Source organism: Mauremys mutica, chromosome 1 (genome assembly GCF_020497125.1).
Source record: "Mauremys mutica isolate MM-2020 ecotype Southern chromosome 1, ASM2049712v1, whole genome shotgun sequence".
NCBI classification, from domain to species: Eukaryota; Metazoa; Chordata; order Testudines; family Geoemydidae; genus Mauremys; species Mauremys mutica.
Window position 1 is genome coordinate 320,660,028 of NC_059072.1, and position 26,401 is coordinate 320,686,428.

Below are 26,401 nucleotides of genomic sequence, written 5' to 3' on the forward strand. Positions count from 1 at the left end.
GTTGGGGAAGAGGGAAGCGTTGACTTGCAAAAGCAATATTTCTTATTAAGAATAACTGATATAAACATGTAACCCTATCAAGTCATTTTTACAGTTATTTTTCAGTGTAGACTAACACTGATCTTATGAGCATTAAATTCATTCCAAAAAGAAAAAGTGAGAAAGCATCCAGAATGGCAAGACAGGCAGCAAACAAGGCTCTGCTCCCTGAAGACAACATTTTAAAAGCCATTCACTAGATATTATTTTGACAATAGCGTTTAAAAATTAGAATTAATTCTAACACAAAGAGAAACAAAAGGTTCTACAGACTAAACAAGAAAACAACACTTTACTAAACACATTCATGAACTCCTACAAGAACGCAGATAGGAAGGTAACTGTTTATATCAATCATTCAAATAGCTTTAATTGTCAAGTACTGTACTAGATTCCAAGGTAACACTTCTCTATATTTGCAGTTTCACAACAAACTAAAAATACACGTGCTTCCTCCAGCTTTCTTTACGAACTGTGCACTTGTAGGTTATGGCAGGCCAACTTGGGCAGTTTCTTGCTTCCTCAGATTTCTTCGAACTCTATCAATCTGGTTATAGGTTTTAATATGGGACAGAAACTAAATGGTTTGTGTATGTTGATATCTTCCTTGAAATGAGCAAAAATAAAGTCTCTCTGTAGATTCATTTAGATCTGTTTGAAACCTTCACTGACAATGAAAAAAATGTTGTCTAGTTAGTGGACACTAACAGAAATGGATGGAGCTGCTGAGTGGCTCTGCTCCTGTCATTCTGAGATAAACCTAACAGTAGGTGTGGGGAATTGCTTCCCTTGCTCGAGGGTTCTCTCTGGTCAGACATCACAATGGTCTATGTTGTCATTGCTCTTGTTCAATGTGTACATGAGGCCTCAGCGAACCAGTGAGAAGATAAGGGCTGCAATGCATTTAGTGTGTTGCTAACACACAGTTCTACATCTCTGTCACCTCTGACTGAGCTGTAGTAGTAACAAATTACCCAGTGTCTAGACTATCACTAGCTGGCTGTGACTCAATATGGATAATGTTGACGGCCTTGGGGAAGCAGCTAGAAGAGTTATGTCAGGAGCCCTTATTGAGTAAGTATGGCTACTGTTTGGTAAGAGAAGAGCATACTTGGCGTTTGATCTGGGGCTGCTCCTCGATGCCCAAGTAGTAGCTGTGTCCAAGGGTACGTTTATACTTACCGCGCGGGTCGACGCGGCGAGTTCGACTTCTCGGAGTTCGAACTATCGCGTCTGATCTAGACGCGATAGTTCGAACTCCGGAAGCGCCGCGGTCGACTCCGGTACTCCACCGCGGCAGGAGGAGTTGGCGGAGTCGACCTTGGAGCCGCGGAGTTCGGTTACGTTATTCACGTAGCTGAATTCGCGTACCCTAGTTCGACCCCGGGGCTGTGTGTAGACCAGGGCCAAGAGTGTTTTTCTTCATCTGTGCCTTGCAATGACACCTTTTTACAAATCGCCATACCTTTGTCACCTTGAGATTAGATTGCTGTGATGCATTCTAGATACATCTTGTGATCATTCAGAAACTGAATACAGTGCAGGATGTTACAGCCTGTTTAATCTGAGATGCACATCAGACCAATGCACTGTGACCTACCCAGATTTCCAATAAGTTCCTGGGTGGAAGCCAAGGTGCTGCTTTTAAACCATAAAGGCCTACATTGTTTGACACCTGGTTACTTGAGAATTCTTCTCTTTCCATAATATATTAGTTACAGTTGAGATCAGCAGAGGGCACTTGAGCTCAAGCTCCCTTAATAGAGTGAGAGAGAGATGCTGGCAGAGCATTCTCTGTGTGGAGGGTGGCAGGTCTCCTGTTTTGGAAGTCACTTCCACCTTCCACCTCTTGTGGTCTACCACAGTCCAGAACATTAGTCTTCCAGGCATGCTGCAAAGGCCATTTTTTGTCTCTCTTCTCTAAGACTGTTAAGGAGAGTATAGGCTGGAATAGGTACAGTAGAACACCAGAGTTACAAACTGACAAGTCAACCACACACCTCATTTGGAACCAGAAGTAAACAATCAGGCAGCAGAGGCAAAAAAAACAGATGTACAGTATATTAGTGTGTTAAACTACTAAAAAAATTAAGGGAAAGTTTAATAAAAAAGACTTTACAAGGTAAAGAAACTGTTTCCGTGCTTGTTTAATTTGAATTAAAATGATTAAAAGCAGTATTTTTCTTCTGCAGTAAAGTTTCAAAGCTCTAGTAAACCAATGTTCAGTCGTAAACTTTTGAAAGAACAGCCATAACGTTTTGTTGAGAGTTATGAACATTTCAGAGTTACAAACAACCACCATTCCCGAGGGGTTCGTAACTGAGGTTCTAGGGTATATCTATGGTCAGCCCTTTTCTTACTTTGTGACTTTAAAATGTGAGATTAGCTCTTTAATATAGGACTGGCACCTATAAATATGTTAGACCTTTTATGCCACCCAATTGCATTGTTATAATAAATGTGCTCTTAATCATCAAATTTAAATGCAATAGGGTATTAAAATGATAAGAGGTACTTCAAGGCAAGCTCACTGAGAATTATAGACAGCAATAGTAAACCAAATTCCTTTGAATTGCTGTCAGTCATCACATCAAAACCAGAGTGTAAACTGTTTATATATTGATTTGACATCTAAGTGAACTTTGGCATTTATTTGCTTAAGTAATTTAGAGGTACGCATAATAAAAGTTTACAAAAAGGTGAAACTACATTTGTTTTTTCGGTAGTAGGCATTTCCCTCACATTAGCGTGCTTCTTCCAATTACCCCTTCCATGGATTTCATACTACAGGGAGAATTAAAGAATAAGACTATCAAAATATGCTTTGACTTTTTGAATTTGTCACTAGTGTCCTAGAAAAGAACCCAACACTACATCATTTATAATATACTTGCACAGAGAAAAACAGAAATGTAGAGTTGGAAGGGACCTCGAGTGGGCAGTACCCAGTATACCTAGACCATCCTTGACAGTTATCTGTCTAACCTGTTCTTAACAACCTCCAATAACAGGGATTCCACGACATACTTTGGTAGCCAATTCCAGAACTTAATTACCCTTATAGTTAGGAAGTTTTTCCCCCCATATCTAACCTAAATATCTCTTGCTGCAGACTAAGCCCATTCCTGCTTGTCTCAATTTCAGTGGACATGGAGAAAAATCAGCTACAGTTGTCTCTGTAATAGCCCTTAACATATTTGTAAACTGTTATCAGATCCCCGTTCCCCAGTCGTCTTTTCTCAAGAACAAACATGCCAAGTTTTTCAACCTTTCCTCATAGGTCATGATTTCCAAAGCTATCATCATTTTTGTTCTCTTCTGGACCCTCTCCAATTTTTCCATATCTTTCTTAAAGTGTGGCACTCAAAACTGGACACAATACTCCAGCAAAGGCCTCACCAGTGCCAAGTAGAATAGGCCAATATTCTCCTGTGTCTTGCATATAATACTCCTGTTAATACACCTCAGAATATTAGCTTTTTTCACAACTGCACCACACTGTTGGCTCATATTCAATTTGTGAACCATTATAACCCACAGATTCTTTACTGTAGTAGTATTGACTATCCTTCCTAACAATGGTACCTGGCACTTGTCTTTTCTGAACTTTATATTTATTTCAGACCAACTCTCTAATTTATCAAGGTTGTTTTGAAATCTAATCCTGTCCTCCAAAGTGTTAGCAACCCTTCCTAGCTTGTCTTCATCCCCAAATGTTATATTCTCCACTCTATTATCCCAGTCATTAATGAAAATGTTGACTAAATACCAAACTCAGAACTGACCCTTGTGGGACTCCACTAGATGTGTACACAAGCAGGAGAATCACAACTGTAGCTCATGGTATAGAGTTAGCCTAGGTACAATTTTTCAATCAATTGTTCACCACCTTAGTAATTTCAACTATACCATATTTCCCTGGTTTGCTTAGGAGAACGTCACAGGTTACTTAAGCCTTACTAAAAGATATATGGACAAACACCTGTCGGGAATAGTCTAGTTATTACTTAGTGCTGCTTTGAGTGCAGGGGACTGGACTAGATGACTTCTCAAGGTCACTTTCAGTCTTACCCCTCTATGATATATCACATCTACTGCTTCCACGCTACTCAGTAGGCCAATAATCATGTTAAAAAACTTAATTAGGTTAGTTTGGCATGATTTGTTCTTGACAAATCCACGTTGGCTATTACTTCTCCTATTATCCTCTAGGTGCTTACAAATTGATTGTTTAATAATTTGTTCCAGTTTCTTTCCAGGTATCAAAGATAGGCTGACTGATCTATAATTTCATGGGTCCTCTTTGCTTCCCTTTTTAAAAGGTACACATTGTGTTTGCCCTTCTCCAGTCTTCTGGGATCTCACCCACCCTCCGGAGTTCTTGAAGATAAATTGCTAATGGTTCTGAAACTGCTTCAGCTAGTTCTTTAAGCACCTCTGAGTACTGACTTGAATACACCTATCTTATCTAAATATTCTTTAACCTGTTTTTTCCCTATTCTGGCTTGTGTTCCCTTCTGCTTGCTAATATTAACTGTGTTAATCATCTGGTCACAATAAACCTTTTTAGTGAAAACAGAGGCAAAAACAGACAAACATCAGCCTTCTTGATGTCATCCATCATTAACTCTCCTCCCCCACTAAGCAGTGTCCCTACCTTTTTCTTTGTCTTTCTCTTGCTCCTAATATATTTATAAAAGGCAACAGGAAGAGGTTTTATGTCCCTTGCTAGATGTAACTCATTTTGTGCCTTAGCCTTTCTGATTTGTCCCTACATGCTTGTGCTGTTCTCTTGCACTTATCATTAGCAATTTGTTCATGTTCGCACTTTTTGTGGGATTCCTTTCTGACTTTCAGGTCATTAAAGAGTTCCTCATGGAGCCATATTGGCCTCTTACTAGTCTTTCTATCTTGCCTTCATATCAGAATAGTTTGCTACTGTGCCTTCAATATTGTGTCTGTGAAACTTCCAGTTCTCCTGAGAGACAAGGAGGGTAAGGTACTATCTTCTATTGGACCAAATTCTGTTGATGAAAGAGAAGCTATTGAGCTTACACAGAGCTCTTCTTCAGGTCAGACCCCATCTAATATTCTGGGACCACCATGGCTACAACACTAATACAAGCTCACTGAGCTCCCTCGTCCCTTAGATTCTCTTTTCACTGGACCTTACAAGTTTGTTAAAGTCCACTCTCCTTATTCTGGTTTGCTTACATACCTAATTGTACTTAAGTTTAATGCTACTAAGTTTTACTTTTCTAAACTACCTGAGGTCTATTATGAATAGGTTGCAGGCAACACCAAGCATGCCATTTAAACACCCTAGGCATTGCTTAGATTCACTGAAATGTTTTACTCCAATTTTAATCCATAGCCAATTGTAAGGGCTTGTCAACACTTACCAGAGGATTGACGCTGCAGCAATTGATGCATCAGCAGTCCATTTAACTGGTCTAGTGAAGACCAGCTAAAACGACAGCCGATCGCTCTCCCGTTGACTCCTGTACTCTACCTGATCGAGAAGAGTAAGGGGAGTTGATGGGAGAGCGTCTCCCATTGATATCGCGTAGCGTGGACTTCACGATAAGTAGATCTAAGCTATGTCAATTTGAGTTATGCTATTCACAACTCAAATTGCTTAGCTTAGATTGACTTTTCCTTTTAGTGTAGACAAGGCCTAAGTGAGTGTACTGTATTTTCAGTGTGCCGATTACTAAAAGTTGATCCCACTCTTTTAAGTTTGAACAAATGTTTTTTTTAAGACTACTGAAGAATCAAAATATTTTTATACATTGTATTTTATACAGGAACCATCATGCACAAGTATATGGGTTTGAAGAAAATGTAGTTTTCTTTTACTAATGTGTATCTAAGCATCTGTTTACAAATCAGAGATAGATCACTAATTTCTCCTCTTCAGTAGAGTTCTATGAAAAGAAATTTTTCATTTTAATCTGAGGAGAACATTAGTGATGCATCCTTGTAACAGGATAAAGTATCAAAATTCTGGAGTGCCCCTGAACAGAGAAGATAGGGAACCGTGAGCTCCAAGGATGTTATGTACTCGTGAACTCATTCAGGATTTAGTAGCCCAGCCAAAACACAGTACAGGAGCAGCTCATTGTTGGTCTCTTTACTATGCTGCTGGGGTCAGTGCTCAGGTTCTCAGTACACAGAAGGGACAGTTGACTCATACCGATAGTGTGAAGATTTGGCATCCTTTGATCCACTATTTGCTTTGCCTGCTTCTCATCCACACCCATGAGAAGAAAGAAAAACCTGCTGTTCCTGTATTTTTTCCACATCCCCCCTCCATTGTACTGTGGAAGAAGGGGAAAGAAGAGCCAATGAGGTTACAGTAACAATGGGAAAGGGAGGAGGGCAGCTGAAAAGAATGCTGAGAAAGAAGTGAAGACAAAAGTGAAGAAAATAAGGGGAGAGGGGGAATGGAATGAAGAGAAAGTAGTAACCTGGGAAGGACAGCAGAAGGAAAATTAAGAACAAGGGAAAAATCAGAGAAGTGTTTGAGATGAGCTATAAAAGGAGAGTCAAAAACAAAACTAGTAGTATTCAAAGAAAAGAATTACATAAAGCAGACACTGAAAGATTAAGATAAAATCTTAAGAAGCTATACAATAGAAGCGAAGGAAAGAAAAGGAACAAAAAAGCCTTTTATAATTTCACAGATTTGGGAAACATATTACAATAAAATACTCATGTTTATGTGTGGGTGTATACACATACAGTTTTGATTATATTCTAAATGCAAATTCACATTCTTGCATGATTTCTGGGGGAAATAGCCATTTTTGGACCCCCAGTGATTTTTGTGGATTGGCTAATTTGGCTCCCACACAATAAGCAAAAATAAAAGGTAATTTTCTCAGCACATTACTGCATAAACAGAAGTTAGGTTATTGCCCAAACCCTAGGTGTTATCCTTCTAAAGAAAGATTCAGGACTTGTGAAAACTGAGGGTGCAAGAAAACTACAGATTCAGCAATTATAGTGTTTCTGCAGTTTTTACTGTTTCATACAGACTATCCTTCCATCACCATACACACCTACTTCTAAAAGCTAGGTTTTAGCTTCTTTCATTATGAAGACAGCTTTCACAATATAAACTGATGTACTGTTGACTGCTAACTCTCCAGCAAAACACCAGCTTCAACTTCAATGCCTAACTAGGACCATTTAAATACATGTCTACCCCGTTATAACGCCACCTGATATAACACAAATTCAGATATAATACGGTAAAGCAGTGCTCCAGGGGGGTGGGACTGTGCACTCCGGTGGATCAAATCAAGTTTGATACAACGCGGTTTCACCTATAACACGGTAAGATTTTTTGGCTCCCAAGGACAGCGTTCTATCGAGGTAGAGGTGTACTAACTATGAGAAAAACTCAGATGGAGACAAAATACTTTTCAGAGACCTGGAGTTCTTTCTTCTTCTTCAAAGAAGAATTTACCTGCCACTCTACTGTAGGCTTAAAAAACAAAACAAAACAAAAACAAAAACAAACAAACAAGATTCTTTGTCTAGGAACAGGTTGGCTGACCTATTGAGGAGGGCTTTAAACTAGGTTCAATGAGGGCAGGTAATGATACTGTGAGGTCTGACCATGAGCAGATCAGAAGTGACTAATAAGGAGTAAGGGTGAAGGAGCTGGGGGGGCAGGTGGTGTTCTCTTTGATCCTTCTAGTCCAGGGTAGGGGCCCAGGCAGAGACAGATGCATCCTGGAAATGAATGCCTGGCTCCAAGGATGTCATCGCCAGGAGCGCTTCAGCTTCCTTGACCACAGGATGCTGTTCCAAGAAGAAGGATTGCTAAGCAGAGATGGGGTCCACCTATTGAGGAAGGAAAAGAGTATACTTGGATACAGATTGGCTAACCTAGGGAAGAGGGCTTTAAACTAGGTTCAATGGGGCAGGTGACAAAAGCCCACAGGTATGTCAAAAACATGGAAACCTGAGAGAAGGGTTAGAATCTGGGGAAAGCATGAGCTGTTGTAGCAGGGACAAGGGAGAGAGAAGAGAAAACATGGCGGGGGGGCCATGCGGGAGGAATCACATTAGTATCTTAGATGTCTGTATACTAATGCGAGAAATATGGGGAATAAGCAGGAAGAACTTGAAATGCTAGTTAATAAATAACTATGACAAAGTTGGCATCACAGGGACTTGGTGGGATAATACACGACAGGAATATTTGTATAGAAGGGTACAGCTTGCTCAGGAAGATCACACAGGGTAAAAAGGGAGGCGATATTGCCCTATATATTAAAAATGTATACACCTGGACTGAGGTTGAGATGGAAATAGACAGACTTGTTGAAATACTCTGGATAAGGATAAAGAGGGAAAAACAAGGGTGATGTCATGGTAGGGGTCTACTACAGACCACCTAACCAGGAAGAAGAGGGGGATGAGGCTTTTTTTAAACAACTAACAAAATCATGTAAAGCAAAGGACTTTCAACTCCCTAGACATCTATTGGAAAAATAACACAGCAGGGCACAGATTATCCAACAAGTTTTTGGAATATACTGGAAACAATTTAGTTCAGAGGATACAGAAAGCTACTAGGGGAGAGGTTGGTCTAGATTTGATTTTGACAAATAGGGAAGAACTGGTTGAGAATTTGAAAGGTGGAAGGCAGCTTAGGTGAAAGTGGTCATGAAATGATAGAGTTCATGATTGTAAGGAATGGTGGGAGGGAAAACAGCACAATAAAGATAATGGATTTCAAGAATGCCCTTTAGCAAACTCAGGGAGTTAGACTTGCATCCCATGGGATCTGACCTAAGGGGAAAAAACAGTTCAACAGATTTGGCAGTTTTTTAGAGAGACATTAAGGGCACAAGAACAAACTCTCCCACTGCGTAGGAAAGATAGGAAGTATGGCAAGAGACCACCCAAGCTTAACCAAGAAATCTTCAATGATCTGAAACCCAAAAGAGAGTCCTATAAAAAGTAGAAACTAGGTCAAATTGCAAAGGATGAATATAAACAGAAGTATATAGGGACAAAATCAGAAAGGCTAAGGCACAAAACAAGATTAAACTAGCTAGAGATAAAGAGTAACAAGAAAGCATTCTACAAATACATTAGAAGCAAGAGGAAGACTGAGTGAGGACAGGGTAGGCCCATGACTCAATGAGTGTGGGGGGGGAAATAATAAAAGAAAATGTGGAAATGGCAGAAGCACTAAATGACCTTTTAGTTTCAGCCATTAGTGATTATCTTTGAAAAGTCATGGAAGATGGGGGAGATTCCAGAGGACTGGAAGAGGGCAAATATAGTGCCCATCTATAAAAACGGAAATAAGGACAACCTGGGGAATTACAGACCAGTCAATTTGCTCCATTATCTTTCCAGGTACTGAAGTTAAGCTATTAAGCTATCCATTGTAAACAACTAGAAGATAAGGTGATAAGTAACAGTCAGCATGGATTTGTCAAGAACAAACCGTGTCAAACCAACCTGGTAGCTTTCTTTGACAGGGTAACAAGTTAGATGTGGTATATCTTGACTTTAGTAAGGCTTTTGATACTGTCTCGCATTACCTCCTCATAAACAAAACTAGGGATATACAACCTAGATGGAGCTACTATAATGTGGATGCACAACTGGTTAGAAAACTGTTCCCAAAGAGTAGTTATCAGTGGTTCGCAGTCATGCTGGAAGGGCATAACAGGGTCCCACAGAAATCAGTTCTGGGTCGGGTTCTGCTCGCTTTCTTCATCAATGATTTAGATAATGGCAGAGAGAGTACACTTATAAAGTTTGTGGACAATAACAAACTGCAAGGGGTTGCAAGTGCTTTGGAGGATAGGATTAAAATTCAAAATGATCTGGACAAACTGGAGAAATGGCCTGAAATAAACAATATAAAATTAAATAAGGACAAATGCAAAATACTCCACTTAGGAAGGAACAATCAGTTGCACACACACAAAATGGGAAATGTCTGCCTAAGGAGGAGTACTGCTGAAAGGGATCTGGGAGTCATACTGGATCACAAGCTAAATAAGAGTCAACAGTGTAACACCGTTGAGCTTGCACACACAAAGAGTGCAAACATTCTGGAATGTATTAGTAGGAGTCTTGTAAACAAGACACGTGAAGTAATTTTTCCACTCTACTCCACACTGATTAGGCCTCAACTGGAGTATTGTGTCCAGTTCTGGGTGCCACATTTCAGAAAAGATGTGGACAAATTGGAAAAAGTCCAGAGAAGAGCAACAAAAATGATTAAAGGTCTAGAAAACATGATCTATGAGGGAAGATTGAAAAAACTGGGTTTGTTTAGTTTGGAGAAGAGAAGACTGAGGGGGGACATAACAGTTTTCCAAGTACATAAAAGACTGTTACAAGGAGGAGGGAGAAAAATTATGCTCCTTAACCTCTGAGGATAGGACATGAAGCAATGGGCTTAAACTGCAGCAAGGGACGTTTAGGTTGGACACTAGGAGAAACTTCCTGTCAAGGTAGTTAAGCACTGGAATAAATTGCCTAGGGAGGTTGTGGAATCTCCACCATTGGAGATTTTTAAGACCAAGTTAGACAAACACCTGTCAGGGATGGTCTAGATAATATTTAGTCCTGCCATGAGTGAAAGGGACTAACTAGGTGACCTCTAGATGTCCCTTCCAGTCCTATCATTCTATCCTTGGAATTCTCTTCTGTAATTTCTCCCACCTCTCCTACATAGTTTTAAAATGATAAACATATTAAGCTATTGTTGCACATTACTGTACACATTACACATACCTACAATTGTGATAAAGAGAGAATGCATTTTGACTTACAGTGACAAGGAGTGTTTTTAAGGGAACAGAGTAGCAACATTTTACTCAGTTAATGGATTGCTGGGGAGTTAAAAGGCTGGTATTTTAGCCCTGCACACTCAGATATCCTGACAAAAGACTTTTTTTTTTTTTACATTTGTATTCAATTTTCTACTCCCAAATTAAGCATGAACTTCTGCTACCGTCCCTTTTATAGCTAGAGACGCAGACCCACCCAGGTTCTGTTTTGCAAACTCATTTTGATCTAGTATGGTACTGCCTCATTAAATGCTAGAAATACTGATTCAAAAAAGGAACCAAGCAAGTATTTTACAGGCAATCTTCACAGAAGATAAACAATTTTCCAATGGCCCTGGAATAACTAAAGAAAACACCTCTAATATATACATTATTATCCCCTAAAGTGTAACTTAAGTACATTTTAAATTGAGTGATTTTCTCTGCTGGTGAATGTTTCTGATTGACAGCCCAGAAACAGAAGTTGTGTGTGAACATATATAGCACGGACAGCCACAGAACAAGCTTCTGTATTGGAGGGGAGAATGTAAAATGGGGTCCACCCACAGCTACTTCTTCCCCCCAGCACCCTTTTGGTCCAAAAACTGAGCAGAGGAGACCCTTGAACTCTGGGAGCACTTGCACCCAGGTGATGCTTCCCCTTCCCCCATCAAGTGAGCTTGGGAGAAAACTGCAGAGACGAGCCAGGCAGACACTCCAGCCAGCACGGACAGATGCAGTCAAAGCAGGGTCCTTTGGTCCTTCAGGCACGTGAACAACTTTCTACAATTTTAACTGGTATTCTGTGCCCTGTGCTGATCAGCTGTTTGCTCCAACTATCCCGCTGCTGCTCCCATTCCCTCACAGTCTCTTCACCTCAGCTTCATTCCACACCCTCTCCTCTTACGCTCTTCTCCCTGTATTGTCCCCCTCAATCCCATTCCCCTCCCTTTTTCTTTTCATTTAACTTATACCCTCTGAACTAAATCCACACATACAAAAATTGTGGCCCCTAATATGACATTTGCTGCCACCACATTGTTCACTCTGCTTGTGTGCTATATCCCTTCCCTCACCTGGTCTCTGTATTGTCTGTTTAGATTGTAAGCTTCTCAGCTCAGTTCAGCAGGGACCATCTACTATTCTTTATCTGTGTAGTGCCTAGCACAATATCACCCAAGACTCATTAGGTCCTTAGGTACCACTGTAATAAACATATTAAATAATAACTTTCTGGCCAACGAACCTCAGCAGTGTTCTGCAGGGACAGCTTCTTGGGATGAAAAGGCAGCTCAGTCTCCATGCCGATTCTTGGCTCTTTGCTCAAACTACTAAAAGGCGGCTGCCAGTTGCAATGGTGGTTTTTGCACTGGGCAAACCTGCATGCTGGACTGAGACCCACCAACTCATTTCACGTAGGTCACCAAGTAGCCATGATTTTGGCAATAACTTTTGGCAACTACCAACTTAGATCATATTCAAACCACAGAGCTAGATGTGAAAGGCTCTGTCATAAATTACCCATCTCCCGAGCCATCCAGTTCACAATGTACGATTAATTTTTGCACTCTGATTAGATCAAGTTTGTTTTTTTTTTTTAAAAGGTGTTCATAAATTTTCTGAAACTGTAGGAAGTCAAACAGTAGCAACATTTAGCTTCTTGGGGACAGTTCTCTTGCTTTCTTTACCACTCTAACAAATACACTGAAAGATAAAGGAGCAGGCATGAAGTTGCAAAAAAAAACAAAAAAAACAAAAAAAACCCAAACAGCGTATTTTGGTTTGAAACAAGATGTTTCTAAACAATTACAAGAACGTATGTCCTATGTATTTCTACATACTTTTGAAGTTAACTCTTCTAGCTCATAAAAAAGTCATGAAAAAATATTAACCACAAATTTTACAAAGAAATCTTTTCCTTTGAGTGGTTAAGGCTTCTTTTTCAAGTTTATAACACTGTCAGAGAATTATAAGTAATATCCATGCAGTACAATTATTTACTTTCATGAACAAAGTTTCCTTACATTTTCAGTTCTCTGAAAATTCAATTTTACAGAGAGGATAAAACTGTTTCATCCATTTACACAGTACCATTGGCACTATTTTAAACATTTGCTAGGCATGAACACGAAAGATAAAATAACCATCATTAACTACATTTCAAGGAGGATCATTAAAGCTAGATGAAAGGCCTAAAAACTGATACTGCAGAAGCTAATATGGGCTTTAATGCATTAAGTATAAATCAACACTAGCACTGAAGGCATGCGCATATGAAGGGTCAAACTAGCTCTACATCAGAAGCTATATACACTACTTCTATGCATTACTGAAATTTCAGTGATTAGGAGCTAAATTATCATTTACAGCATTATGTTCAGAGATAGTCTGAAAAGAATGTACTATTAAAAACCTCATTATATTTACTGGCTTTTAGAAGAAAAGAAGAAAAGCTACAGATAATTGTGCAGTAAGAAAGGGCAATTTAGGATTTAACTCTGAAGATGGAACAGTCAGACACACCATCTATTATTATTCTATGCAAAAAAAGTCATGAGCATATGTTCCAGAGGCAACTAAATATATAGTAAATTGGAAAAAGTGTTCATCAAGTTTACATGTTAACTGCAATTTACTTGGATTTTTAATAAACACTTGCTCAGGCAGTTTTACTTGTAATGTATTTATAATAAACAAGGGCTATTCGCAAAAGGCCTTCAAATAAATCTACAGAGCAATAACGTTGGTAGCTTTTGAATAACATCTCATGTTTCATATTCAAGCGTATTAAAGTATATATATTAGTATCTCCTCTGACATTTTTAACAGATAATTAAAAAAAAAGTGTGCATGCCGTTTTACTTTAAAAGTTGCTGACAGCCAAATATCCACCCCCAATCATGTACACATGCAACTCTTAATGATTTAAGAAAATAAAAACCAGACATGCGTCATTTTGATAAGAACAGAATCATTGAATGCATGTCAAATAATAGCAGGCTTTACACACATAGTATAAGTCTATTCATTAAGGTTTAGTGGGCAGTATATATACACATATAGTTACTTGTTTACATTCTTAGCACATAAAGATCTATTTGATAATGACTACTGGTAAAGACAATAATCTTTGCTCTCAAATCTTCTACCCCGTGTTAATCCCCACTGCAGGTCGACTTACCAAATCCCTGTGTAACACCCAGTTAGCATGCAGGTAGTGAATACCATCTAGGATCTGATATAAAAGTGACTTCACCATTCCCCGAGGTAACTGAACTGGTTTCTTGTTTGCTTTAGAAGCTCTGTGAAACTTGATTATGTGCTGGAAGAGAAAAATATCAATACTAACAAGAAAAAATGTAATGTTTTGATCTATAAAACCTAATGTTTTACAAAAAAGAGAAACCTCCAGTGATTCCTTATGTAGGCTTGCCAGTTGTTTTTTTAAATCTTTTTTTATTGCTATACATTTTTAAAACCGTGTAATTTAAAAGTTATTACAAGAATAATAGCATCTAAAGTATTATGATACAAAACACTCATTTACCCGGTAAAAACTAATAAGGAAATTAAAATGAAAGACATCATCCCAAGGAAGTTTTTTATATAAATTACCACAATCAAAAAAAATTTTTAAAAAAGTTATTACCAGTTTAAAAGTGAGTTTTCAAAACAATTTCCTCAATCCCTCATTAACATGGTATCTTATTAAAATGAAAATAATACAACTCTAATCTATTCTCATTAGACATGCTGTTTATTTTTTGCATCTCAGCACAATAATAATAAATCAGTCAGTTTATAGTCCATATCACTTTCAGGTTCTCTTGCACTAGCACAATGCAATATTTGGGTTGCAATCACTGCAAGGGAATATTTGCATCAAACTTTTTCCTTTGGAATTTTAAAAACTCTCTTTTATAGTAGTTCGACCAGGAAATGCACATGCATGTGTGTGCAGCTGTTTGCTTCCACTCTTCTGAAAAAGCAAATCCTAAAATTAATAAGTAATTGTTGGAAGAAACCATAAACATTGTCAGGTTCACAATCCATCCACCCAAAGTTAATCATCATCTGGTAAGTCATAGGTAGAAAGTGTTTATTATGGCTGTGATTATTTGCATACCCAGAACCAGTGAAGTCCAAGAGGACTTCTAGACTGTAAACTGTGATGCTTAAAGTTCCGATGCTACCACCTTCAACAGAAGAGGCTGTGTCATGGTGTTAGCTTCCACTTCAAGTATTTCCTCCTTTCTACAAGTTCCTTGGGGGCAGGGATTATCTCTGTTATGTGTTTGCATAGTGCCTAGCATGGTAGAGCCTGATCCACGTCGGAGTCTCCTCTAGGAACTATCATAACACAGCCAGACTGTTTTCATGCAGGTACTGTCATCATTCAGAAGACAAAAACAGTTATGTAATTCAGGTGTTTACATAAAATCCAAGAGACCTCAAGCTGGGTGTTGCTCATGTGCTGCTGATATTTGGGTCACTGTCTCCTAGGTATAACTGTCCACCACAATGCTCTGAGCTAATTCAGAACTTGATGGGTTTTTTTTTAAATGCCCACCTTTTCTATCCTTCAAAATAATAATAAAATGTTACTCAAGTGTTCCTAAACATCTGTATTTTATCATTTCACAAACATGGGCAAAACATGAAAAAGGGGACACATTAGCCTTATGCTCTCTACATTCCAGAACTTAGCAGTCTGTAAGATAAATATCATGATTACAGCCACTTCTATACCAATGTAAAAGGTAAGCCTAAAAGTTTTAAATTTTAGTACCAGTAATATAACAAATACTAAACTGGAAAAGAACACCTATGTCAAGTAATAGTTGAGGATGGTTTCTCTTTTGCACTAGTCCTTAGTCATATCCTACTAAATTATACCTAATTATAAGGCACATCACACATTTTAGATTCAAATTTATTTCCATCCAAGATATACCTGTTCTTCTCACTGTCCATTATTATAAGTTACACAGAGCAGAAATGCTAAATCAGGAAAGGGGTTATGGAAATCTTTATATATGTACATAAGTAAATCCCATCTCACATCAAACTTTGATAGTTTCATTGTGTCCCTCTTTCTGAAACCCCGTAACACTTTTTTTTATTATTATTATTATTGTTGTCACAGTAGGTCAAAGGATTTGACAGCTATGCTCAGAATCCAAAACAAAGTAGATTGTGTCCCTTTAAATTAAACTTCAGTGAAATCAAACTGAATTATGGTGTTTTGGGTACTTGTTTACCAACATTAGAGCTCAATTTTCCAGTTAATGACATGAAAATAACAGGTGAGCCTGGCATTTCTGTTGGCATTACTATTTTATTTTCTCTGGATGCAGTACATTTATTAATATTTTTTAAAAAACCTAATTCACAACTAAAAAGGCTAGTTATTTTACAAAAGATGAAGCCGTAGAGGGAGAACATGAGATCAGCAGGAAGACTCCAACTCTGAAAAAAAGTCAATGAACTTGTTATGTCTGTACATTTTGATTGAGCTTATTTGGTTTATTCAGAGGTCAGATATAGTGTAAGTTAGCATGAGGCATGTTCCAGTGCCCTTCACCACTGATCTCAGTTTGTGATAAACGCTGCGTGTCCTGGAGTCTTTCCTTAAATTCCAAATGATGTCAAATGGTATTTTCTGACAAAAATTACAGCAATCCAACTAAAATACGAAAGCTCTTATTAATAAAATCATGATTAGAAAGGTACACAATATAACTGAACAAATGTTACAGTAATTAATTTTGTAAATATCACTACAGAATGCAGGTCTAAATACTATTTCTGAAAATAAAAATTAACAATGTAGCAAACACTATATAAAGTAAGAGACATCTTTCCCCGCACACAAAAATTGTTTGTCAGTTGGGGTACACATGTTATTTATCAGTTTATCTGTTCCTGACTGAAACCCAAATCCCATTATCTACAATCAATTCATCTTACCCAGAGGTCATGTTCAGCATAGTCAAAGAGAAGCCACACTTTCCTGTCAGCATGAGACAGAAACACCTTTTGCAAAGAAATGACGTTTGGATGCTTGAGCTCTCGCAGCAGCTGCAAAACAAAGAAAATCCATTACAGAAATATTTATGCCACCAGAGACTGCAATAGGGTGGCATAGGAATTGGCCAAATAATATGTTTGTAATTTAAGACCTTGTAAAGAAGTCTATTTTTTTAATTAATCTTTGAGGCCTTTAATCCACAGAAAAACAGCATATGTTTCATTTTATTTGTTTTTTCTACTGAAGGAATTAGTTGTGAACTTGAAATTAGATTTAAACTGGGTCACACATCTCCCTTAAAATAGGGCCATCTATATCCTAAGTATAATTTTTTGAGCAATTACCGCAATTAAACAGTGAAGTTACTTAATTAAAATTTTATAACTTTTTTTCACAGGATCAGCACAGTTCTCTACAAATATATGTGAACTGTGAGTTTTCAAATCAAATTTTCCCTCCTCATCGGTTCCTGTACTTGATAAAATCCTTTGTGATTCCCCAATTCCTTCCTCACCAGCTCATAACCACCTCAAAGCCCTACATCCTGATCACTACTCTAAGGCTTTGTCTACACTACGTACCTTTTAGCAACACGGCTGTGCCGCTACAGCTGTGCCCCTAAAAGGTACACAGTGTAGCTGCTGTTTGTCGGCAGGAGAGAGCTCTCCCGCCAACAAAAAAATTCCACCCCCAACAAGCGGAGGATAGCGCTTCTGCAGACAAAGTGCTGTTCACATCGGCGCTTTTCATTGACAACACTTTTGTCGTTCGTGGTGTGTGTGTTTTTTTCACACCCCTGAACAACAAAAGTTTTGTCATTCAGTTTCCAGTGTAGACAAAGCCTTACAGTTATTTAAGGATGGGACTCCTTTAGAGGTTGTCCATAACATACAACTGGAAGGAGTAAGTAACTACCTGATGAGTTTAGGTGAAATAAGTATGAGACCTACGTCTACAGGACCAGGAGAGTAGGCAGAACAAGCCTGTTGGGGTTCTATTGTTCACATTAACAGCTGTGCAATTAAGGCACATTCAAAAATCATATGGTTTGTAAAGATGTTACTTTAAAATATTTTGCTCCAATGTTTCTTTAAGAAGGGTTGCTTATTATTAAAGGTTAAGATTTTGTCATGGTTATTTTTAGTAAAAGTCATGGACAGGCCACCACCATGGAGGGGGTCACAGCACTGGCTTCTGCCCGTCGCAGCCCCAATTCCGGCCAAAGCAATGGGCACACAGCCCTGGCTCTGGCTGCAACTACCGGGGAGGGGGTGGGGGGAAGAAGACACAGCCCTGGCTCTGCCCCCGCTGCTGACAGTGAAGCTGAAGGCACAGAGGTCCAGCAAAGTCACGGAATCCGTGACCAAATTGCATCCCTTCTTATTAAGAAAGTAGAACAGATGGATATTTTGCCAACTTGTGGGCTGCAAATGGAACATTTATTAAGACAAGCCATGGCTAACTTTAGATTTCATTTTCAATGTGTATTTAAGAGGTCTCATTACAAGGTAATACATTAAGTCTGCCAGAGAACATTACACTTTAAAAATAAAAAAAAAAAGTTAAAAAAAACAACACAGCATCTGGCTAGTTTAACAAACATAAGCACAGTTAATGAAAATAGTATTTGAATATAAAATGTTGAAGAAATAAACAGATTAACATTTTCTATTTCTAAAATCAAACCTGCTTCTAATAAACTGTTTTCCCTGAAAGTGGGAGTTCAAAGGAAAGATTCTGATGTAACTGGAAATATACTGCTGAATTAACAAGGGAAAATTATAGCTTAGGCCAGCCAGCTCCATTCCACTTTATCAGTCCTTTATTAGTCAAGTATAATGACAATTCTAGCTCTGACTGAAATGGTGATAGAAGAATGGATATTTGAATACATTTGTGTACTATCTTAAAAAAAAAAATCCTACACAGCTGGTCTGATAACAGATGCTTCATAAAGCAAAGGAAATTTTCAAACCACTTTGCAAATTATCACTTATTGCTCAATCCAAAAAAACTGGTATGACTTTTTTTTTTAAACTAAAAGTTGATTTTAAGAACATAGTGCAAATATGACAAAAACAGAAGCATTTTAATACACAGGTTCTCAATCCACAAATTTTCTGAGTTTCATATCAGATTTTCCATTCCAAGCTTGGTTTTATGTAAATATACTTTAATAGAATTGTGTATTCTTATGAACCAAATATTCAGCTCCACAACACTAAAAGTGGAGACCAAAATGCAAAGATATGATGAAAACAAAGCACTGCTTTATTATTTGAAAGTGTTCTACAAGGAAGCTTGCAACAGAAAAGCCAATATATAAAGAAAGATTATTCAATATTGCCAACTCTAATGATTTTATTGCAAGCCTTATAGTATTTGGTATATTCCCCAGTTCCTGGAGTTGGGTAATTATGAGAATCTCAGCTTTCATTTTTTAGAAGAGGAAATTTCTAGCCCTAATGATTGGAGGAGGGGGAAGAAAGAGTTAAAAAACATGAAAACTAAACACTCGAACCAAAAGACCAAACCCTTCCCAAACATTCTGTGTCTTTTAAAGCCTCATGATTTTTAAGTCTCTTTAAAAAAATCCCACTTGAAGTTAGAAACTCTGCTTACTTTGACAAAAACAAACATACTACTATCCTACCTACCCATAGACTTACTCTAGACCAACCACAGGAATAGATAATGACGGTGGCAGGAGGGGAGCTATAGCTTCCTCCCGACTCCCCAAAATATGTAGAGTTTGCATTAATAAATAAAAGAAACTGAGTTTGAAACAAAAAGTTAATTTATCTTTATTAAAAGGTAGACAAATTCAGTTAGGGCACAAAACTACTCATTCAAAGCCTTATTTTTAAAACACAATTTAAAAAAATTATTTACAAAGTTGACAGTTTCAGACACCAACCTTCACCCTAGTTTTCATTAAATTACCTCTTTGGCAACAACTGTAAGCTGTGAGTGAGTTATGTTCTTGTGTACATATAAAATCATATGCCTGCTGAGACGTGATGGTTTCGATCCATAATGGGACAATGTTTTAAAATGATGAGCGCTGAAACTACACTCACATACAGCATTGGCTGCCAATACCATCAAAATATTGTTATCAACTTCATCACTTTGGAAAACAACTGACATTCAGTCTGGCTGAGCAAACATATTTTTGAACCGACTTCAAACTATCTTTCTGTAAGCTGACAGTTGGTTTGCAATAGATAAATCTGAGTAATCAGCTGATCCTACTTGAAATCAGAACTAAACAACCACACCTTGCACCTGTGTTTTTCATGTTTCAAGCAGGGAGTTTCAAAGCTGAAGAATTTTGTAGTCTCTGTTCAAATCTTGACTGAATGCTGGACACTGTAAAGTCAATTACTGTAAAGCAGATGTCTTCTAAAAAATACATTTGCTGTATTTGGACAGCTGAGGTCACCTGTCCTTATTTATATTTCCTTGAGAACTTCTCTTCCTTTGAAGCTCAGGCATGTCAACTATCTTTAAACTCTTCTCCCAGAGTAAGTGGTGGCTTTCATCTGATCGGATGAACTGAAGTGAACATAATTTTCATAAGAAATTCACCTTCTGTTGCTGAAATGTCTGACCCTGCAGAGGCTGGACAGATTGTCTATCATATTTAGGATTTTTTATCTTAGCACAATAACGAGGAGATTAAAAACTTTTCCATTTTAGGTGCAATGCCACCAATTTGTGCTTCCCTTTAAGGATTCATTGCATCCTTTGTAACCTCCCAAGCTGCAAACAGTGCAAGGTAGTTCTCAGAAATTAAATCCAATGCTACCGCACAGAGTCCATCTTGTTGGACAGAGGACACGGGTGCCTGTTAATGTAATTAACACTTCATGTTTAATGTCCTGAAACACAGCATCTCATCTGGGTGAGGTTTTAATTAATTCAGTGATTTTATAAATAGTTGCACCAGTATCTCTTAGGTTAGTATTATTTTTAACAGCATCCTGGGCATACCAACTTCAAGGCATGCCTATAGAAGTAAGTAAATATAGCTCATGGCTCCTCCTGCTGAAATCTGTTGCTACATTTCAGTGTTTCTTAACCTGGGGGTCATAATCCCAGATCAAAGTTCATTTTTACACAGAAAAAAACCTGTAAATTCATTTTTTTTTACAAATTGCAAGTTTTACAGAGTCCTTCAATCAGGGACTTGTGCTCATTTTGTACCAACTAATTTTTTTTTTTTAAACTTTGGGTTGAACTGAATAAACACTCAGCAGCAGGTGTTTCTCCACAGATAAATTATTTCATTGCTTTGTTTTTATCGCAACCATCAATGCGAATCCCAATTCAGATAAACAGGACGTTATGAATGGGATTAAAAACTTTCAAAGCTTCAGTTACAAGTTCAGGATACTCATGCTTCAGCACCATCCAAAATGTGCACGTCTTCTGAAGAAAATGAACACCGAAGTGTTTTCAGATAAAAGCTCAATCAGTTTATCTTGTAGTTTTCCTGTAAATTCAGCAAACTCAACTACTCTTTTGTTGAGCAGATTAATTATCCACCTCCTGCCAAATTCGTCATCAGGTGGGAAGTAATCCTGCAGCTGCTTTTTAAGTTCAAGAATATGTTCAATCATAATGTTTAATTGTTTCACACTCAGCATCGGCAATCAATTTCATAAACTCGCAACTCAGAGGAAATGACTCAAAGTTTCCACTCTGAAGCTGAGCAGACCAGGCTCCAAGCTTCTTTCCAAAGGCTCTCACTTTGTCTCCCAACACAATTATGTTTTTGTGTCATCCTTAAACTCATATTCAGCTCATTCAGATGACGGATTACTTAGCCAGATGTCTTCAAACTGAAGAAGTCATGATGGGTCGCTGAACAATTTAGCAAAAGAAGAACCCTGATCCTGTAGAAACTCAAGTACTTCAGTTTGCAATTCAAAAGGTTGCCTAACACTTTTCCTTGTGAGAGCCACCTCACTTCAACATACAAGGGAAGACTTTTATGACGTGTGCCCATTTAATCACATAAAGCTGCAAACAGGTGAGCTGATAGAGGCTGACTTTTTATGAAATTCACAACTTTTACAGACTCCTCACACCTGATGCAACTCAGAAGCCATTTCTCCTTTTGCAACAAATGCTTGCCGATGTAAGAAGCAATGGGTCCAAACTGCATGCGGCATAATTGTTTTTAATCTTCCAACAAGCCCATTGTTCTTGCCAGTCCATTGCATTGGCACTGTCACTGCATATAGCAACAGATTTGTCCCCAATCAATTTCAAAATATTCAGTAGCTTCAAACATGTTAAATAGACTTTTACCGGTTGTGTGGCTACGCAGCACTTTACAGAAGAGCATATTTTCCTCAGCAGTAGTATATGAACTACATTGAACAAAAGCTAAGAACTGCGCTGAGCCTGAAATATCTGTTGATTCATCAAACTAAACAGCCAGAAAATTCACACCATTTAAAAACAAAATTTCCCAACTGCTCACAAATGTCATCAACCATTTCATTAATACACCTCAAAACTCTATCATTTGATAAGGGAATAGCTTTAAGCTTATTTGCCTCTTCATGGCCAAGCACACTTGTAACCATATCTAATGCCACAGGAATTATGAGATTCTCAATTATATGTACCTTACATCTTTGGGCAATATGAAGTGACACAAGATATGAAGCTTCAAGAGCATTCTTACTGACATTACTTATATTCAACATCAGCATTTGCTGGCTATTCAAACTGTTCAATTTTCCCTAAAAGAACAAGCCTCTTGAGTTCTTTAACTGTGAATATTTACTTTCCAAACGCTGAATTAATTTTGAAGATTTCATGCTATCAGCACTCTGCACTTGACCACACCCACCCACCACAATGAGCTTTATTTTCGATCGCTGTAAAACCATACATTAAACAGTTGCAATCGTATTTTCTGCACTTCACCTTCTTCACGCATTCATTCTGTGAAGTACTTGGTTGAGCTCTTGTTAAAAATTTATCCACTGCACAAGATGACCTAGCTGAAACGTGTGCATACACTATTTGTTAGCCGGGAAGACCACCACCACTGTCTAGACAGGAAGCAGCAGTGAAATCACGTGCTTGTGTGAAGCCGGTTACTATTAATGACAGCATATTTTTGGGGGTAAGAAATCTCTTTGCTAAAATAAAAAGAATATAGGAACTGAAATTACTCAATATATTTGTGTAGATTTGAAACATTAGCTTAACAACACTGGTGGGCCAGTATTATTCATAATTTGCTTAATGATATTTAAGGTAGGAAGTCACAATTTTTTCCAGTCTTAGTGTGCACGCACATGGAGGGGGGGTCATAAGTCCAAAGGAAGTCACCAGCACAAAAAGGTTGAGAAACACTGCTACATTTGATACTAAGGTTGCCATATCAGCAGCACCATCATAGCGTTGTCTGCAATTGTTGATTCTCAGATTTATATGCAATAATATATCTTAATTACTTATACGATTTCCTCCACTGATGTACCGGCAATACTGTGCAATTCAATGAACTCTTCATGAACTTTCATGTTATCATCCACATATTGCAGGCAAAACAAGACTTGCTCTTTGTTGGAGAAGTCTGTTTCCTCAAGCATAATTCACTCTCCAGAAATTTTCTCAGAAATATCACTCGTGATTTTAAGAGCCATGATTTCAATTACCTCCTTCTGAATAATTGGACCTGTTAATTTGTTTTGACTCTTTCAGATACCCTGAAATATGAAGATCATATTCTGCCTGCAAACAAAGCAGCTAAATAAAGTTGCAGTCAACCTCGCCACATAAGGGCATATTTTCAGCTTGTTCAGTATAACTGCCTCACAAATACAAGTCTTTGTCTGGCAAGATAATTCATTACGATCTACTTATTTTCTTTTTTCTTCCAAGAGTACTGAAAATGTTGGTGACATGCTAAGTTCTTTGTGGTCTTTTGAAAAAAACAATTGCTTTGTGGTGACATGAAGAAGCTTGTTGCCTCTTAAATTTTTCTCGTGTAAGAAAATCCAGATGGTCTGAAAGTTTCATCTGTGTACTTAGTCAAAAGTAGTTTGTGCCTAAAAGCTGTACAATGGTAGAAACAAGTATGCTGTCACTAGCTTCACTAGCTTTCGGCCACTGAAAATCATCAAAACTGGACAAGCAGAAAAAACTGCCTTATTCCACAAAGTTACACACAGGAAAAGACTTAAGTAATAGTTGATCAGGTGTCACAGAAATGTTAACGGTATCAGGCAACTGACATTTAATTCCTGTTGCAGGTAATGGCTTAAAGTCACTGAGTTCTTTGTAGAACACTCTATTGTGGCAAGATGAAGACAGATAACACCTGATTTGTTGATTACGCTAGAAAACAATTGCTTTTATAATTTCCTTATGTATCCACCTTGGGTTCCTATTTCATCCAGAAACTCTGACTAGGAAAGACAACAAAAAAAGATAGCATGCCTGGCTTTAGATGCCTTCTTTTTTCCTCCAACTCTTGTCCCCACCAAATAAAAAAAAGTTGTCTATGCCCATGCCTATGTTTTGTGGTCCTTAGGCATGACTGCTAAGAAAATGTATACTTGGTCACAAAATGAAAACCAGTCATCGCTGCAATTTTTAAACAGAAGTGTTTGAATCAGCCCATAGTTATGAAGGTAGGAGGCATCTCCATCCCAGCTGCTTCTCACTATCTTTTGCAGTACATGGACTGGAGGGCTCTGAACAGCACTGCAGCAGCTCCCCTACTGCTACCTGCTACACCACATGGAAGGAAGCAAAGTAGTAACTCCATTGCTTATTCTCTCTGGCAGGCTGTGGAAGCCCTAAGAAGAGCAGGATAGGATCTCAGTTGGCTCTGCCTCAGCCTAGGGGAGTGCCTAGCAAAGGACATCTCCCCTCCAGCTAGGGCAGCCCAACAGAGTGGAAAATGAGAAGTCAACCAGTTATGGCTCCCTGATTTCTTGTTCCAGTCCCTACACAGTCAGAGCAGTCTTGCTCACAGGAGCTGGCTATGGCCCTCAAGGAACCATACACCAATGAAGACAACCAGCATTCAGCATGCTCCCAGCCACTTCCCTCCTCACCCCATGTGAAGCTATGGAGAGGGATGCATAGGAGCCAGATACATCATCTCTTGCTCTGGGTATGTGGTTTCTGCTCCTCATGTGCTGCTCAAGTGAAACAAAGGGAGTGCAAGCAGTGGCATAGCCAGGTGGAGGGAACAGAGGGAGCATTAAAAAAAAAAAAAAAGGCGCCACTTGCTGCAGCGCTTTTACTGATGGGGTGGTGCTTTTACTCACCTGGCGGTGCTCCGGGTCTTTGGCGGCACCTCGGCAGCAGGACCTTTACTCGCTCCACGGGTTTTTGGCAGCATTTCCTTCAGTGCCACCGAAGACACCCAGAGCTAGTGAGGGCCCGCTGCCGAAGTGCCAAAGACCTGGAGCACCACCAGGTGAGTAATAATTAAAAAGGCACCAAGATGCTCAGTGGGGGAGCAGCCGCTGCCCCACTCCCCGACAGCTACGCTACTGAGTGCAACAGTACAGGGAATATGCCTCAAAGCAGGAGTTCTCAAACTTTGTCATAGTGAGCCTCCCTGAGCTATGAAAAAAAATCACTGCACCTCCCCATAGTTTACTAACACAATATAACAAACAAAATCCTATACGTTGCAAAAAATAAATGTACAAATGGAAGCAGCTAAAATAAAACCCCACAAACATTTTAGAAAACATGACACTAAACAATGATATATTAATTCAGTACAATAGCCATCTGTCCTATCTTATCAGTGAGAGGGGTGTGTTTATTTCCTCACTGTCCAAAGTAGCGGAATTCAGAATTGCAGTGTGGAAAGGAAGAGATGTAAGTCATCTTCAACAGCAAGCTGGGAGCGATACTTTGTTTTGATTGTGGTTCATCCTGAGAAGGCTCATTCTCACAGGTAAGTGGATGAAAAAGGAATGGGGGCTGTAAGAGCCTGGTGTGTTAACACATGAAACTCAGATCCCACTGATAACCGAAAATCTGCAACTGGCATTTGTACAAATTTGTGCTGCAGTTCCTTGTCGCTTGACAGGTCCATAAGGCTTTCCTGTTCTTTTGAAGACAGCATATTTGTTGGGTTCGACTTAAAGCTGAATGGGTTCCTGATCCCATTGATTACATTTGTCTTTGCCCACTTCAGGAAAGTATTCACAAAACAGCCTGCCTAAGTGCTCAACAATTACATCCTGGATAATGTCAAATGACAGATCACCGCACTGTTGCATAACACTCTCCACTGTTGAAAATATGGAAATAGATCCCTGCTGCACATATGAAGACAACAATTCAAGTTTGTTAATGATTGGATAGCTGCATTCACTATCAACGAAAACATTTGCAGTGACACATTCAAGGAATTCATTCGCTCAAATAGGTCTGCCAGATATGACAAGGATATCTGAGTGTCACTGAAATGCTGTATGAGTTATTATCAGCAAGAAAAATACGGACTTCCTCACGC

General features: G+C 38.6%; 1 protein-coding gene across 3 annotated transcripts in view; it reads right to left on the bottom strand.

The window, feature by feature from the left end:
• The window catches only part of CDK8 (cyclin dependent kinase 8), a 163,465-nt gene that overhangs the window by 63,076 nt on the left and 73,988 nt on the right, over positions 1-26,401 (bottom strand). For all 3 annotated transcript variants that reach the window (XM_045017240.1, XM_045017237.1, XM_045017251.1), the window contains exons 3-4: positions 16,824-16,934; positions 14,035-14,175 (exon numbers count right to left, since the gene is read on the bottom strand). In XM_045017240.1, the coding sequence (XP_044873175.1) occupies positions 14,035-14,175; positions 16,824-16,934 (252 nt within the window). The remainder of the gene's footprint in view (positions 1-14,034; positions 14,176-16,823; positions 16,935-26,401) is intronic.